General features: G+C 41.5%; 1 protein-coding gene across 3 annotated transcripts in view; it reads left to right on the top strand.

Moving 5' to 3' along the window:
• The window catches only part of GPM6B (glycoprotein M6B), a 111724-nt gene that overhangs the window by 68368 nt on the left and 24826 nt on the right, over positions 1 to 18530 (top strand). Inside the window, exon 1 of one of the 3 annotated variants that reach the window (XM_050331966.1) lies at positions 11110 to 11386. The exons of 1 other annotated variant lie outside the window; for it this stretch is intronic. In XM_050331966.1, coding sequence (XP_050187923.1) covers positions 11326 to 11386 — 61 coding nt within the window. In that variant the 5' untranslated portion in view covers positions 11110 to 11325. Of the gene's footprint in view, positions 1 to 11109; positions 11387 to 18530 lie in introns of those variants that run through there. One more of the 3 variants, XM_050331962.1, reaches the window with a different exon arrangement.

Here is an 18530-nt window from a genome sequence, read left to right as displayed (position 1 = left end):
CACCTTACTTGCAAGCTGCCTGCCTGGGATCTCATTGGCATTCTGCTTTTCTGCTGTAATCTCATGTTGTTAAGGAGCGTGATTTTTGTTCTTAGCTGTGCCGCATATAGAAGATTACATAAATACCTTGGAAATCTTGGGAGAGGCAAGACAAAGAAGAAGAAGAAAAACCAAACCTAAAACACCAAACCCTTCCTCTGAGAAGCATGTGTAGTCTTCCTCTCAGAGAAAATTCTGTTTAATGTAGGAGGAAGGCAGTCATGTCTCTTTTACAAGGAAAGCCTCAAACTGGCTTCCTAATGGTCCAACTGTGTTAATGAGCAATTACAGACCAGCACACTGAGCAGAGGTAGATTTGTTCTCCTAGCAGCTGTTACCCAAAGATGTTTTGATGCGGGAGTGCTTTTCCCTCCTCTTGTGCCTGTGTTGAACTTGTGTCATTTCCATCTCCTTCCTCTTGCCCTCCTTGCCCTGGTAAATAGCCATTTACTTTCTAACTTGAAGCCATTTTGTAAAGGTTGTACTTCTCAGGTTCAGCTCTCCTGCTCATAACCCTCAAGTTAAACCAAAGGATAATCTTGGGATGGGAGGAGGGCTTTCTTTGCTCCTCCTTACAGCGGAGTAGTTTAGTTTCTCATTTTTAAAACTGGTATTTTCAACAGTGTGCCCCTGGCACAGTGGTAAAATTGAGCTGTGAATACAGGACCCTTTCTGTTGGGCTACTGTGAATGTATTCGAGTTATGAAATTCTCGATGACAGGGTCCATGCAAGTGCTGAGCGCAGCCAGACAAGCTCACTGGGGAATGGACCCTGAGCTGCAGTTCAGTGGAAGCACTACACAGCACCGTGTTGCTCTTTAAAAGAAAAAGCCAATCATTCCATATTGCAAAGTCTGAACCTGATCAAATAATAAGATTTTTATCAGTCGTGCTTCCTTCTTTACAGAAAGAGTGAAAATTTGTTAAATATGCTTGCAACTCGGGAGGGAGAGGGGGAATAAAACTTCAAACAGTGCTGCTAAAAACAGCCTGGGCTGCTTTTGTTTGGACTTGCAAACCGCAGCAGCTTAATGCCTCCATTGTATGCAGGGGGAAATATGCTAATTCGAAGCACATTTCCCATCAGAAGCCCTTTCAGGCCTGTCATCGTTGAGATATGAAGGATGATAAAAGCGGGGAGAAGGGGGAGGCCCGTATTCTGGGAGCGCGGCTGCTGGTTATTGTGCGCAGGGAGCGGGGCTGAATAGGGCTGACGAGCCCGGTCACCCGTGAAGCCCCAGGGCCGTGCGGGTTCCCATGGGCGGCCCTGGCCCTGCTGGGACCCCCGCCAGTGCCATTAGGGCAGGGGTCCTGGAGGGCGCTCCCCAGGCAGCCGGGACAGGGATGGTTGGGGTTGATGGCAAGATTCACAAGCGCTGACCACCATCACCCGTGCTGCAGCTCTATAAACCAGTATTTCTTTCTGGCTAACACGGACAGCTACTTTCTGTTCACTTTAAGTGCAGTTTAAGCTGAAATAACAGATTTTTCATGACAAGACTTCCATCGGTTCCTTTCCAAGTTGCTGATGTGTGCAGGGCAGTGGTGCTCACTGGCTGCACAACGCTGAGCTCTCTCAGTAAAGAGCCGCTTTGACTCGGGAAATGGGGGCTGCTGCAACTGGGGTGATTTTTTCCTTCTCGGTTATGCAACAGAAGGGAGTCTGTGAAACGCTACTTAGTCTGTTACCACATGTATATGATTATATTTGAGGTTGAAATAAATAGATTCATCAGTGTTTGGTATGTATTGAAAAAAAATCCCTAAACACTAGTCTTTACTGAATGATGTAGATAAAAGCCTAGAGTTTAATTTTTTCCTTCTCTCTTAAAGGTATGAAAAGGTCTTTAAATGGTGGGGTTTGTCACAGAAGCCTGACACTGTTGGTCCAGAGCTCAGGAGATGCTCAGTTCATCCAGGACTATATTTTCTGTTTTCTTTTAGAAGATGCTAGTGTTGTTTTATTGAAGAGAATTTGGGATTAAGTGAACTTGACTTCTGATAATGTTGCTATGATATTTGCTTGAAAACTGCTTGAAATGGCAATGGAAATTTAGTTAGAGTTGTTTGTTTGGCTCTATAAACCTGCAGTGTACTAATGGCAAATTACACTAAGAAAATGGGCTTTTGATTGCATTTGCAATCTGGTGATGTTCTCTCTGCATTAGAAGTATGTGCAACCCTTGAACACACAATTAGTTTCTGAGGACCGTAGCTGGAATTAAGTGCTTAGAAATACTTTTAAAGCTGTGGGTGGTCTTCAGTTTCTTCCCTGTACTAATGAACTTGTGAACAGGCAAATTGGGCTGGTTGATTTTGGCTTGGCATGAGAAGCTGTGATCTTTTTCTGAAACCTGTGGGCAAGTCTCTGATCTGCAATGAGAGGAGCTCTGTCCCAAGTTGAGCAACATGCCTTTGGTCACTTTGAGGACAGTTAGCCCATACTTGACGTAGTAGAGTTTTTTGGATACAGAGACACAGTTTCTCCTACAGACAAAAGAAAGAACGTTAGCCAGAGCTTTGGGTGCTTTTTTGCCTTATGCTTTTCTCATTGTTTTAATTTTTTTCCCAATATATCCATCTCTTCTCCCTTTCCTTGATTCCTTGGCTTCTTTCTTTTCCTCCCCAAATGGTGCAGAAAGGTAGAGCAGATGACTGTACTTCAGGAATTGGTGGTGGTGATAGATGTGTCTGTACTACTACTGAGATCAAAAAAGCCTGGTGCCATTTTGCATAATGAACGTGAGGGTTTCCAGAGTAAACAAGTAACTATAATGCTTAGTGTTTACACTTGGGAAGCTCTGAGTGCAAGAGAAATTGTTACAGAAGTACTGAAACCCAGAGAGCAGAAATAAAATGGGATGGGAATGATACAAGGAGCAGATGAAGAAGAGTACATGCTAAATGAATTTCACTCTGACTCATGACAAAGTGCAGAAATGAAGCCTTTCAGCAGTTTAAAACAAGTGAATGTCATGTTTAGAAAGAAACAGAGAAATGGGGCAATAACTAGGCAATGTTGGGGTGGGATCGCTCAACAGAGAGTCTGGGTGGTTTTCAGGCAGCAGGACTGGAGACCATTTCAGAGGCTGGGATCCTGCTACTTCTGGAGAAGCTGCTCCATCTGCATTGACTGCAGTGGGGGCCTGTCATTGTGCAAGCCCTTCTTTGTGCCAAGCCTCAAAACCTGCCGGGCCACAGAATGGCTCTTCCCGCGAAACAACCGAAAGGCTCCAAGCTTGAGACACTTAGAAAATTAGGCGGGACAGTGTTGGAAACGTATACTCTAGGGAATAATCCTGCCCTGGCAAGGGATTTTACTTGACAGCCTATCTGGGAATCCAGGCTGAAAGCTGCTACTTTGTCCTTAACTCACCCTATAGCACTTTTGTCTTGGAGCTCACTTTGTATGCAGGATCACCCACTGCTGAGGTTCGGCAAAAATGGAGGCATGACATGATCCAGACAGAGCTCCAACCATACTCGTTGTTAGCAGGTTAAGTCATTCCCTGTTTATAAAGGTAGAGGGTGGGTTTTTCTCTTAATTTTGCTGAACTCCCTGAGTGCACACTTAACTTTCTGTGGGCGCAAGTGAAAGACCTGTTAAACATTTCAGCTGCCGTTGTTTGTTGTTCATCGGCGGCGTTCTCAAAGGCTTTGCAGAGCTGCAGAAAGAACGACTGCTTTATACATGACTGGGATCCCAATTGCTGCAGCTAGAAAGAGAGGACTGGAAAAGCTAGGCTGGGCAAAGTTGCCTGGCACATATTTAGTCGATGAGTTAATTGGACACCCTCAAAGTGGGACTTGTTAATGTCCTGCTGGTTTCCTAATGAGGATATCTGCTCTTGCAAAGAATACAATGATTAATTGGGGACCCTTTCATTAGTGTCTTAACTGAGGATTTCATGACTAGTGTCTTGTGTGTGAACAGAAACTATACTTGCAATTCAACTGGCAGTCCAACGCTGCATGACAGGACTGGTCCAGGATCTTTCCCAAAGTATAGTTTAATTACACTGGAATGGGAACTTTCTGTGTCAGGGAAACAACTGTAGTTGTGGTGATTTACAAGGTGCTGAAACTTCAAACAACGAATTTCAGTACCTCATACCAATCATTATTTTGATGTTTTCTTTTACAACAACATTTTGACTGCCAAATTAGGTGGGCTTTTCAAAATGTTGACACACAACTACTCAATAATCCATGAATGGGTCTAGGAGTGACGTATAGCTGAGCCTTGGACTGGTGGGGCCATCCTTTCACCCTGGGATGCTGAGGTGAGTGGATAATGGTGCCTAAGAAATGGTGCTCCTGCCACACAGTTTAGCTCTGCTGCAGACTCAGTCTGATGTTGGGTGACTTGGTTCCTGGCCCAGAAATCTTGAACTGGAGGACCACTGGGATGGTTGTGCATTCACTATCAAACTGAGTACAACTGTGTGACTCTGTAAATTAGTTTGCATTCCTCGCAGTGGTTCCAGGGATGCTCATACGCTTTTCTGCTCAGTAAAAATATGTATGGAATCCTATGCATCTTTATATACACATGAATACACACACATACTTGTTTTCTGCATATGTGTACATACACACAGCTACATGATTTATGCATGAAATCCTTCATGACATTGATGAGGATTCTCCATGCCTTACTCTCCCCATGTGCACCCCCAGTGTGGGGTACCCCATGTGAGGTACCTTTTTATAATCAGTGCCCCTTGGTTTCTTTTTGGGGAGCTGTAGCGTTTTGCACTTCTTTATATTTCCCTGCTTTTTTCCACACTTTGTGAAAAGACTGGACTGAGGCCAAGACTGAAGAACAAAACGAGCACTGAATAGATGAGAGATTGTAGGTGGGATCCTGAAGTCTATGTGAAGAGTGGGAGGGTAATTTTGAAAATCAGAACTGGATGTAAAGTTAACACAGGATTGTCTGGTTAAATTTCATTTTGTGGAGAAAAAAGATAAGTTTGGGTCAAGGCTGAACTCAGTGAAGTTGTTTATAGATAAGAGAAAAAAATTCAACTGGTAACCTCCCAATACCAGTCCTGTCTCAAACTCTTATGTGTTTGGAGATGAAGCAGCTGTATTAGCAGGAGTATATTATGATACCTTTACTGCCTTACAAATCCCTGGCAGAAATAGCTCTTCTGCAAGTACAAGAGGCACTTCTACTTGAGTCCTAGCAAGTGAGACATAAATATCTAGGATGCTATTTCAGTATGTCCAAGTATTCAGAAGCTCTAGTTATTCTTCTGAGATGGCAGTAGGCTTTGGCAGTAGTATTGGAGAAGAGGGTTCACAGCAAAAGCTAAAGATGTTGGATTGTCTTCAAGGTGCAGAATTAAGGGAACAAAGACAAAAGACTTGAGCATATTATTTTCCTGCTGCACTGCAAGGCAGAGAATCTCCCCTCAGTTGTGAGGGACAGAGGGAGCAAAGAAAGGTGGTTATGTGTGCCAATATCAAGAACCTAGCCCTTAAAAGTATGGAGCAGCATTTGAAGTATTGTTGAAGGGTTTCATAAATTAGTCATGTAAGTGAGGATCTTGCCACTGTTGAAGAGAAGAATTATGCAAGATTGGGTATCTCAAAGCCTTGTTTTGCTTCCTAATTGCAAAATTAAAGCATTTGAAACTTGCCATGCAGTATACTTGTAGAAAACTATACATACTGCCAGAAAATTGTTGAGCTGTAGTAGAAGCTGAAGACAGCCATTGGAGCTGGAGCTCTGAACACTACTTGCTTAATGAAAGCTCCTTCTAGGGGAGATGCTAGGAAGCCTTTGCTCTGGTTTTCTGTATTTCCATGCTCTTTCAACTGTAGAGCTCCAGTTGGGCTCCAGTTTGTCAGCATATTTCTTTCTGGCTTGCCAAAAGCATGGTGCTACTCCAGGCAGCCTCATCAGAAAGGGGTGCAAGAGGTGATGCTGCTTCCAGCTTAGTTTCAAATGTAACCTATTTTGTTTTCATTTTTATTGTTTTTCCTCAGAAGTCTTGGACATGATTGAGATTTCTGTATTTTGTCTGTCAGAGTTCCAAATTGTTTTCCCCAGGGTTTTGTTGTTTTGGTTTTTTTTTTTAATACAAGTTTCTTATGCCCAGGAAAATGTTACTAAGGCCATTAGTTAGATTAGATAATTTTTTTTTTCTGTGCTGTTAACCACCTTTCATAAGCAGAAAGGAGCTCCCACCTGCTTAAGAACACAGCTTTTGCTTTGGTTTTGACTTTGATTACAACTCTTTAGGCTTTTTTTCTTTAGTAGCCTTCACATCTCTGCCATCTGAGTCATCTTTGGGACTAGGACTTGATGAGACCTAGCTGCTGGAAAAACTGTACAGAGCCATCTATTCACTTTCTAAGGGATTTTTTTCCACCCTTCCTTTATGTTCCAACTAAAGGTTAGCCATCCGTGTATGTTCTGGATCTGGGCTGTTTATTGCCTTTGATTCTCACTGGTGGCTGTGACTGCAGTGGACTAAAGCAGCGGTCCAGCTGGAAACAAGAAGGCTGGACAGAGAAATGTATGAAGCCCAACTACTGAACAACATCTACTTTGCCTGCCTGCTTACTGCCAGGCATTTAGCTTGGCAGCAGTTATTGCCATCTTCATGTGGTTTTATTAAGGGGATCACAGAACTGGTTAATGTTTGCTTACCCTGGTGTAGGTGCATTGGTTAACTCAGTGATTTTCTTTGGTTGCAGACATAACCACTTAAGCCTTTACTTTTGCTCTTCCTTATGGAAATCTGAGATTTAAACCCTTAAGTGAAGTGCAGACTCATATTTTTAGTAGTCTGTATTTTATACTGTGTAAAAGTACAGGGGTTTTCCACTATTATTCATTAATTAATTTGGATTTCATTTTCCTAGCAATTTAGTATGGCTGCAAGAACAGACCCCAATGTTTTTTCTTAAAAGTACTTGCCAGATATATGATTGCTGCACAGCTAATAACTTGTTGTCATGCTTTGATTTTATCACATGGAAAATTTACCTGCTTTTGCATAAGCATTTGGATTGGGCTTTCTATGCAAGTCTTTGGCAACTGATCTAAAGCTGGTTTGAACGCAAACAATTACATTGCACCAAATGACTTCATGTGTATTTGTTCTTTCTCCTGAATATTTTTCTATATTTTCTTAAAAAAAACAACCACAAAAGTATTCTACAAGTTGTCTGTAAAATTAGCTGTTTGAACTATGTTTCAGTCTTGCTTGAGGGACAGTCTATGTAATTTAACTTCTGGGTCTTGAATCTCATAGGCAAATCTCAAATTGCTCTTCAGCTATGTGAGAACACTCTTTATTACAGCTCTGTGAAGCCTTTGTAGAAATCGCAACTGTGTATTCATCTCCTGAAAGCTTGTGAAGAATTTGCTGTAGCTTATGGTAGAGCTTCTCAGCCTTCAGGAATGTAAACTAGATTCAGTGACATTAAAGATAGATGTTCAAAAGAAACTGGCACATGAACAGAACTGGGTTTTTAATATCTTTTTTAACTTCTGTAATTGTGCAATTTTAACTGACTGAGCACAATGATTAAATAATAGGAATTTTTTTTTTTAAACCTAGATAAAATAGATTTCAGCCTGTTTTTTTTAAAACTCTTTTGCAGTGAATGTGACTTGGTCTGCAGTGCCTTCACATACTTTCCTTCACTGCTATTCATCCTGGGGTTTGGCAGTAGGCTCAGAGCTGTACTTTAGCAGCAGAAACCCTTGCTGCTAAGCCCCTCAACTCATTTTCCCTTTTATTTTGGTGTGCAAATAAAATGCTGGGCTGAACTCCTGAAATGTAACTAAATGTAACTAGCTGCCTTCCTTGGTTGCTGGTTATCTAAATCAGCCTGATCTGCACAGCAGGTTTTTGCTGAATGTCAGAAATGTCAGTCTTTAAGCGTTTGGTTGGGGGGGTTTTGTGTGGTTTTGGTTTTTTTGGTTTTTTTGGTGTTGGTTTTTTTTTTTTTTTTCTGTAATGTGTGTCTTTGTGGATTAGTCTTTGGTTGTATTGTCACAGGCATAAACTTGATGTCTCCCAGTCTCATCAGATATTATGAGAAGGATGTATCTGATTAAGGGAGGGAACATTGGATGAGACAACTTGCTGGCTGATATTAATGCTCAAAGCACAAGATCAGCACTCATGTTAGCACTAGAGGAAATAGCATATAGTTTGTTTTATTTGCTGTGTTTATCTATGATGGGGCAGAAACTTGAAAATAAAGGAATTACTTAGGATGCTAAGTGCTTAAAACCTGTCATACGTTACAGCAATCTGGAAAATAGAAAGAAGGAAGGGGAAGAACTTTACATGCATGCCTCACTTGAAGCTTTAAGAGGATGATTTAGTAGGTAGAATTAATGCTTTTGAGTAATTGGGTTTGACAGTTTTTGAAGTCTTCGGTTCAAGCTCTTGTGAAGTTGATTCTGGTATTGTGCACTTGTTTCTTCATTGCTTGTTTGGGGAAGGGCTTATCCTGGGAGACAGTAGAGGAAATAGTCTCCCAACCTGTTAGGTTTGGGTTTCTGAACCATCATCTCTGAAGTCCTGAGCCTGCCTAACAAATTCTGCTTGCCAGCAGGAAAATGTGCAGCTGTTTGAAGGAGTAGGTCTCACTGATATAGAGTGGGGGGCTTTGTTTGTGGGTTCCCTCCAGGGAGAGTCTGTAACCAAAGGTTCTGTCTAAGATATTTTCTGTTTAAAGAAAGGAAATTCCAGATTATGTTTGTATTTTCTGTGTATTTATCCTGATAAGTGCATTGAAATTATGTGACTTGAATTAGTTTATCAACAGGCTTTTTGTTACTTTTGGTAGTCAGAAGAAATGTTTCAACCTTTTAAAGTTTTAGGCCTTTCAGTCTAAGTAAGCCACGATCATTAAGAATCAGAGCTCTAGGTTGTGACAGCAGTGAGCAGAAGTACCAACTGCACAAGGAGAAGTTCCAAGAAGTTCCATTTTAATGTCAGAAGCAATCAACTGCTTTGACCAATGACTAAAATTTGTGTGACTTTCAGGACGTAGAGTGTGTTTGGTATGGATTTTCAATCCTGCTGATGTTAAATGGGGAAAAAAGCACTCTTTGTAGAATATTTTCTTTGTATATTCAGCATCCCGAATGTAAAGAAGATTTTCCTTTCTTGACTGTGGAATTTGAATAATTTTTAGTAATGGTTAAAAGAATATAGCAAACACGTCACCTACATTTTCACCTTTTGGATTATTCCTTCAGGGAATGTGTTTGCAGTGCAGGGCCTTGCTGGGGAAGGATGTCAATATGTGTGTGGATTTCAAAATGTGTGGGCATTGGAGAAGAAGACTGGAGAAATATGCCTTGTGCCTGGGTTGAGGTCTCTGCTTGGGCTGCTGATTTGATTACCTTCAGGAACTCAACCCTTTGCCTCACATTGATTCCTGAGGATATTTTGTCTCCTCTACAAATTAGCTTCATCCTGCTTATAGAAAGGTCTGCTGAGGTGGGAACTTCAACTGCAGGCTTTTCCTGGACTGCAGGAAAGCATTTTAGGCAAATACTTGACATCAAGTTTTGATGCTGTCATATGAAACCTTAGGATAAGTCCAAGATCTCTTGGCAGCTGGGCTGGAGCCTGAAGTCTGAGCAAAGTAACAGCTATGTTCAAACCAAAGTAACAGCTATGGTGGCTGTAGTGAGAGAAGAGGTTTTGTGCACTAATTTCGTGAAAGAGAAGGGAACTTTCTCTAAAGACGTGGTGTGAGGTTTTTTGTGCTTTTCACTGTGGAAATAGACATCTGTAGAAATAAAAATGCACAGCAAAATTGTGGATATAATAGCTTCAACTAGCTGCTGAATTGCAGCTACAGATCTTTGGACTGCTTCCCTCTTCCCACTCTTCTAGTTGAATTTGTTATAGGGGACATGCAGTGTGTAGGTTTTAACATCCCCAGGGTTTGCTGAATCTGGTAGGTGTCTTTGCAGGCTGCAGAACTGGCTGCGGTGATTGGACCACAAGGACTATTGCTCCGTGGTTGCTCCATCATCCTATGCACAAAAAGGAGTGCCTTTGGGCACGTCTGCCCTGTGCAGTGTGTTGCACTCTGAGGCATTGAAAAAAGCAAAGTGATAGGCAAGGTTAATTAGCCTCAGCTCAGTACAGCCTTAAATGTGTCAGTTGTCTTGGGGTTTGGTAGGGGAATAATACCCCTGTGGGGAGTTGCGGGCTGGAGACACCTAAAGTCACCTCATGCAATGCAATGTTGACATGTCTTGGGTTTGTTGGTACCAGAGCCAGGCTAGTACAGATTGTTAGATCATGCTACAGTCTGCCTGGATTTAGGGGAGCAATCAAACGTGCTGAACAGCAACTCTGTGCTCACTTCCAAGCGTGGCTTTAGGTCTCTAGTAGCAGACCTCCTTTTAAAACCCAAGCTGTGTTTTCTTAAACATTTTATCCTTTAAAGTGTTGCACGTGCATTTGTTGCTTGAGCTCACTTCCTTTCTGCTTGGTTGGATTTTCTTTTGCTTTTTTTTCCCATTGTGCTTGCTAGTCAGAGAAAGAATTTAAATTTTCCATGTACATACATATATGCCCACTTTTGCTTTTGTGCTTCTCTCACACAGTCTTTTGCCGTGGGTGAGCGGAACTTAGTCGGCAAAGAAAGCAAACAGAGAGAACAGACCCATCACCCCCCGCCCCTTGAAAGAGCAGAGGGCATGTGGAATAAATCAAAATGCGAAGCATAATAACAAGGTCCCATGGGAAAGGGAGCCTTGTGATTGTGTGCCGGCGTGCACTCCCCTTAGAGACGGCGGCCGGGGGGCTCACCCCACAGCGGCTGGGGGGCTCCTTTCTTTCTCGCTTGCATCTCCCCTCCCGATGTCACCGATCCATTCACCACCCAGAGAATTGATTAACATTTGTTGGGAGCCTTGCGAGACGGGGAAAGAGGGGGAGAGCAGAGGGCAGGAGGAAGGGGGCGCAAGCGGGTGATGCTGGTCCCCACGGTGTGGCGAGGCGAAGCGCAGCTGGGCGCAGGATGGCTATTTTATAGCTGGGGACCGTGATGACGTATAGCTGAGCGCTCGCTGGCACAGCTCCTCGTGGACCAGTCAGCGGAGCGAAATTGAAGCTGACAAGACTTTTCTGGCATTTTGGAAAGGACTGTAATCTACTGTAGGGGAGAACAGAGCCGCTCAATCACCGCCGCTGTAAATAGGAGACGGAAGGGAGTGAGAAAGGAGGCGAAGAGAAAAAGTGCTTGCTGGGGGGGGAGGGGGGGGCGGCATTTTTGGTGGATGGTATGAAGCCAGCCATGGAAACTGCAGCGGAGGAAAATGCAGAACAAAGCCAAGAGAAAAAAGGTACCCAGGGGTCTAACAATAGCCTGTTTAAATCTTTTCATTCAGGGGGCTTAAAGAGGTTTAGGCCAGTTTTGTCACTTTTTCAAATAGCTCTTAAACAATCATTACTGCATCTTCGGGCTTTCAGCCGTCCTTTCCTGCATGGCTTGACAACAAATTAATAGAGCAGCAATCTTTCTGTCTGCGTCTGTATTTGCTCTGAATCTGTCCTAACCCTACCTGAATTGATGCTTGCAAAAGAAGTCTTGTTATTGCTGCATCTTTGAGGGATTTTGGTAAATTTGGTTTACAGAGGTAGCGTGTGCTTGTGTGTTTGCATGTTGTTTTCAGAGCCATAATCTGGTGTTTTCATCGAGACTAGTCATGTAGCAAGGCTTTGCAATGCAATGTGGGAGACCTAGGTTATAGCAACGTATAATAGATTATAATGTCACACAACCTTCATGTTGATGCCAAACGCTACTCTTATTTTTAAATTCCTTTTCCACAGTGTCATCTGGCAAATTTTACTTTTGTAGAGATCTGTGTGTACTATGATAATGGGGTACAATGCAATGAGTTTTGCAACATTAGATTACAGGATGTGTTAATCACTGAGAATTGCTGCCTTTAACAGAGAGAACAATTCCATGGTAGTGGTTCTGTGGTAGGGAGATGGCAGCCCAGAAACAGAGGTGCTTCATCCATTCCAGCCTTACAGGTGATTCCGTTTGGTCTGGGGTGCTGAACTTCAGAGGGTGAATTCAACTGGCAAATGTTGTTTTGTTTCTGTGTCATATCATTTATACATGTTCCTCTTCAATGTAGCAAACTACTTTACACATCATAGCAGTACTTTTTTTTGGCTAAATGATACAGCAGTAACAATTATTTGAATTTCCACTGCCTTTTTACATGAGTCATAGTATACTTTTTAACCTGTTGTGTATCATTTATAAGCAATCTGAATATCTCATCTGGGTATCTCATAGGCTTAGGCAGCTGATACACAACTAATGTATTTCCCCAAGCAGAATTCTTTCATCGATTGTTAAACAGTTCAGATATGAGCATGATAAATTATGGTGCTGTCCAGTGCCAGATTTTGTTTTCCTACTTTGAATTTGACTTCCTATAATTCAAAACGAGCTTCAGTTTCAAGTAAATGAAATTTGTCAAGTGATTAGACATAGTACTACATAATCCCTTAGGGATTTCACAAAAGGAGGTCCACTGATGAGAGATTAAACTGAAAGCCATTAGTGTATGTGGACAATAACCCACCTCACTGCAGATTTTGAGTAATTAATGTACAAAATGGCCTGAATAGCTTGACTGCAAAACCACCTTGAACTGATAGATCCTTCTTCAAAAATGACAGCAATTTTTTCTTCTCATTGGTAAGCTTCCTTTAAACTGATGGAACTCATGTTACAATAAACACCAAAGAAAATTATCTGTATGCATTAGCAGCTGTGCAAAACGTGTTGCTGAGTGTGTTTTTGATGAGTTTATGGTTCCCCTTTCGTTTTGGCAAGGGTGAAAGCACAACAAGTAGAACAGTAAATCTGCTACCAAGTCAAAGTGGTTGATCTGTTGTTTTTGTCGGATGCAAGCAAAGGAACCTCCTATCCTAATGTTACCACCATTTCCTAGTTTTTTCTGTGATAATTTTGTACTTTGGATTTTTTATATAGGTATGTGTATGTAGCACTCCTAGGCTTTGTTCTTGCCAGTTCTCTGATTTCTTAAAGCAACACATGGTCTCTCACATTATGCTCTGTATTTCTGTTCACTTAAATTCCCAATATGTTTCACAACAAATTAAAATGCAGAAAGCTGAAACACTCCTAGTTTCTATAGAAAAATTAATAGCCCAAATTCCCTGCAAAGTTACTGCCATGGTCAGGTAGGAGGTATATTTGGTTTTGAGAGGCAGATTTTCCCAAGTGCTAAGTCTATTGAGCCTGGTTGGGATTTTGATGGGTTCAGTGGGCATCAGGTACGTCTGAAATGAAAGGATTTTTCTAAAGGGCTCTTTCACCAACAGCTCCCATGAAGGAAAATGAGCTTTTTCTCTATGTAAAGAAACTTGCAGGAAAATGTTGCTACTTCATTTTGGGGTATCAAACAGAAGCTGACCCCTTCAAAAATGTGCCTATTTACTCTCTGGACTGGATCTCTTACTTGTTATGCCTTACATGCTTGCCAGGCTTGCAACATTTGCATCTTACTCCCTGATCCCACTGGGACTTAGTATAATGGCCATCCTTTTTGAGATGCCCTAGATCCAGTGATTGCAAGGCAGCTGCCACAGACTGAAGTGCTATCACAAAGTCTTTTAACTCTTCCTTCCAGAAACAAATTTCTAAGCCTAAGGAGATAAATCAACATGTGAAAGTGTTTGGGAGATACTGCTGTTGCTAAAACTGAGCAAGGGAAGATCCTGCGTATTCCGATTTGGGTATTCAAATTCACACTCATTATGCTTTGCACTGCCAAGTTCTGGGGAAAGTACCTGCAGTTAACTAATAGCAAATCGTACTTTTATTCTAAGAGGTTTTTTCTCTTTATCGGAATTTTAAACTGTGGGTTTCCAGGTTTTGTTTTTCATGCAAGGACCTTCTCAATGATGTACTGCAATTTTGTGGAATAAATGCTTGGAGGAAGTTGGGCTAGGACTACATGCGGTCTGTATACAGGGCTCCCCATACTTGGGAGAAGATTGGAGAGCAATGCTGCCAGAGCTCTTGGGGTGAGCAGCAAGGTCTGTATTGAGTTTGAGCACTTAATACAGTCATATCTGAGCAGTGGTGTCACACAGGTCCTGGTTTGTGTTTCCCATCTCTGTAGCAAATGTGAATGGCTTGCTATTTTGGATTGCAGTGTAATTGAGCCAATTTACACAAGCTAATGTGATTTATGAATAATTGCTGATTGATAGATTAAAGTGATTGGTCTTATTTAGATTTTTAAAGTTTGCTAAAGTCCAGTTCTATATTTTAATAATTATTTCCATGAATCCCCTGCCTGATTTAGGCTACTGAATACTACCCAACTGATGGATTCAGTGTTTATCCGACATTTGTTTCTCTGCACCCAGATGAGTGGCTGCTGCCCCAGTTTTTTTAATTGGAAATGGAACAACCCCCATGTTGATGGAGATAAGAAATAAGTCAGCTTTATGCTGTGTATCAGCAGCCCTTATCAGAGGAGAACACCATGAAAGCTGAAGCAAAATGTTTAACAGATACTTTGCAGGGCTGCAGGACAGATTGGATTCATTTTAAAGATGAAGGTTTACAAATTATTGCAAATGACAGGGTTTATCTTGCAGGCATTAAATTAAATCAAAACGTGAGGACTGGGCAGGCAGATTTACTGAGGTAGAATAAATAAGAAAAACGAAATGCCGTTTTGCATCAGCAGTGACGGATATAGATCCTGATACACATTAACAGAGACAAGAAGTTCCCCTCTTCATTTAACTGTTAGAAATATTACCAAGTTGCAAAATTAAAAATAATTTAAAAAAAAGGAAAATAACCCCCCAACTGTGGATGACCATGGTGAATTCACCAATTACACATGGGATGGAAGAAAGCCATTATACTAGGGTGTATTTCCTTATATAAATACATATGATGTTCAAATTGCCTATGCTGTGCTGAGGAATAATGAAGACCAATCTAAGCAGCTGTACCGAAGGTTCCTTTTAATTGGCTCTTCACTCCTAATGTGCTCTCGATGAAAGAAGACCTCATGCTCAGTAATGACTGTGAGCTTTATTATTTTCACGATATATGAAGTGATGTTTCCTCTTTTAGGCTCTAAATAGACAAGTATATGCTAGTCAATAATAGAAAGAAAATACTTCTTCTCTTGCACTGTTTCTCACATCTGTACAGTTGTGTTTAAATGAAGCTGTGAAGTGCAACGTGAGAAAGGAATGAAGTTTATTTCACTTTTAGTGAGATTATTTTACAAAGTGAACTTAGGATGTTTTAATGCATCATAGATAAATGTATTTTCATTACAACAAAGTGAAAAAAAGTCTTTTATATATATATGTTATGATCATTAACCAAAATTTCAAACATATCCCCTTAATGTTAGGCTCACACAGTGATATCAGAGCTGTCAAGCCATTCAAAGATTCTTAGTATGATGTATATTTTTCCCCATTTTAAGCAGTTTATTGGTGTTTCAGATCCACTGAAAACAATAACTGCTCTAAGGATAAGTCCCTGAAGAATACGACTGTAGGAAGAGAGATCCAGCTGAGGGAGAATCTGGGACACGCGATATTCTGGGGATAATAATTTGGTAGGCTTAGTGATTTAGGTTTTAATGAATAGGATTTGGTTTCTAAATAGGAGGGGGTTGAAAAAACACTCGGAGAATGTACTCATATTGGTCTGAATGACCTCATGAAAGCAGAAAACCTAGACATATGTGGCATGGGATATGGTAACGGGGGGTGGGGGAAACCCAGATGGCACTGTACGTGCACAATGGATTCTGCAGCAGAAGCAAAGGGACTAAAGAGGGGTGGACGAGTCCCCTTCAGTTACTCTGACCCTTTCCCATTTTCTGGCCAGCCTTGCTCCTAATGCAGTATTCGTCACCAGACCATAAACAACCAAATGGCAGCCCTCTCCTTGCTCCCATGGATTACTTCTTCAGCTGAGACAGATGAATGTCAAAACTGTTTGTTTCCTCTAAAACCATATGATAAAGGCAGCAAGCATGAGGATGTTAGGCACTGGGAATTTTATTACAGGCATGTAAGATGATTCATCCCAATGAATACTGAGCACCACAGCTGCCATCCGTGTGCCTGTGTGGTGTGACATGGAAGCATTGTCAGTTTTGTGGCTGCTGTGTCCGTGCAGGATTGATACAGCCTGGATCTGACAGCAGGCCTATAGCCACAGGAGCTTGGCTGTGCGTGCAGGGTATTGTAGCCTAACCAGGGAATGCAATTAGTGCAGTTAGTTCCTCAAAAAGCGAAAGATAAAGAAGCCATTTAAACCTATTTCCTTTTCTAACTATTCAGGATACGGAGTTAAATTCCAGTTGATGCAGACTGTATGCAATAGTTGTTATGCCACTGAAGCCTGTGGGGCTTTTGACCTGGTGGTGATTTTACATGGGTGGGTCCCAGCAAAGTCACCAAGAGATATTCTTCAGCTTCAGAGGTCGTGCCAGGCATGCAGTAAGGGCTACCAAACAGCCATTGCTAAGTGGCTCTTTACAGAGCAGTGGAACAAATGAGATTCCCTATGGAATTTGAACTGCCTCCTAATGAAAGGAGCCCTGTTACTGGAAAACCAGAAATTGCTAATTAAAAAACCCAACTCCAAAGAATATTTTCGTTTGCAGAAATGATGCTACAAATTTTGCATGCTGTCTCTATGTTTCAGGATTTGATGTTTATTCTGCAGCAGACAGGTGACTTCACCAGTTCTCCCCCAGGCTAAGGGAGAAAGGCAGCTGCCTGCTCTGTTGCTCTGAGCCAAGTGCTTTTTGTAGCTACTGCAGGAGAAATTTCTAACTGTGGGTTCAAGCCTGGTAGGATAAAATGCTCTTGCTGTCAAGGGTTTGGTTGAGATACTGCTGCAGTGCAAATGAAGAAATCTTTTCTTCCTGGAAGTCTTTGCAGCTGGTTATATTTTATTTTATTTTATTTTATTTTATTTTATTTTATTTTATTTTATTTTTATCTGAATTTGTTACCAATGTTTGATAAGTAGCTTCAAAAAAGCAGGGAGCAGACATTTGAGAGGTAGAGGAGAGGAAGTATCCAGTACAAGCAAAGAATTCTGTTGTTTTTCATTTTGTATTCTATTCAATTATTATGGCATTCCTTGTGATCTCACAAGCAGGATTGTTCCTCTGTAAGCAGAAGGAGATTATATCATCCTGAGTGTGCGCTGTCATTTTGGAGCAATACTTCCAATATATTTTGAATTTTGTTATGCTCATAAGATGTGGAATTTGTCCTTCCTAAAAGAAAGGGTAAGCCATATAAGACAGAATAATGTCTTTTATGGAAGATTTACTAGCTGATACCTGCTTGCTGGTTTGTGTGTGAGATACAGAGTGGGGAGACTTACCATGCCACAAAGTACCCTTTACAGAGCCTTTGATACTAAGTTTACATCCAAAACCCGAAAGACTGCCTTAGTACTGGGCATTCGTATCCTGATAAAGGAGACAAACAAATTCTTGTTTCAGATCTCTAGATCCAACATTTGGATTCAAGGCCAAGATTTTTTTCTCTTCTTGACATATGCAAATGTAGCTGTGCCAAACTCCTCATTGCACGAGCATCAAAACCCCATGAGATAGGGACCAAGTCCAAGACCTTCCAAGCCCCTCACGGGCTAGAAATTCATGGGTTTTCTACTCCCCCTCCCCCCTGAAATTCATCTCTAATCTAGTCTAGAGTAGATTGGGTTTTCATTGTCATAACCTTCACTTTTTCCACATGCCCAAACAGTGCCGAATTGGATTTAATTTGGCCAGCAATGATGGTTGCTTTCTCATTTAGCCACTGGAGGGGGGATGGGGGTAGGACGACACTCTGGTACATTTTAAATAAAGATCTATCAGTCTCCCCCTGACAGCTTGGACAAGACCATGGCAGTGCCAGTGTAGGTTCAAAAGCAGTTCAATGTTTTACAAGTGGCCTCTTTCAGGGGGCTCAGAAACCCTGTGCCAGTGAGTGTGCAATGAGTGTGCGAGGTGAGGTGAAGTGTGCTACTACATGTGGGATCTTGTTGCTGAGCTGTCCTCTGAAAAGACAAGGAGAAGCATGACTGCTTTTCTTCATCATAAACCTGGAACAAGCCTGTTTTAACACACTTGGTCCAGATTTTTGGATGTATGCAGAGCCTAAGTGAAATAAAGCCACCATTTTTTATTTTTTTAATGTAAGAAAGTATTGGAGCAATACCTTTTCAGAAAGCAATAAGCTTTTTCTTTGGCAGAATTATAGTCTTTTTATGAAACAGGTAATGTGGTTTTCTGTGACTTCTCCTTCCTTTCCTTCTGAAGCAGAGCTTTTTCCCATGGACAAAGAGAGTGAGATGTGAGAATGGGTGGGGGTAAGGAATACAGAGTCCTTCCTTATGTGTTTTTAACAAAGCCTAGGTGGAGT

The sequence above is a fragment of the Myiozetetes cayanensis genome, unplaced genomic scaffold, assembly GCF_022539395.1.
Source record: "Myiozetetes cayanensis isolate MyiCay16 unplaced genomic scaffold, myiCay2020 scf5-8, whole genome shotgun sequence".
Taxonomy (NCBI): domain Eukaryota; kingdom Metazoa; phylum Chordata; class Aves; order Passeriformes; family Tyrannidae; genus Myiozetetes; species Myiozetetes cayanensis.
This window is presented reverse-complemented; position numbering and strand designations above follow the sequence as displayed.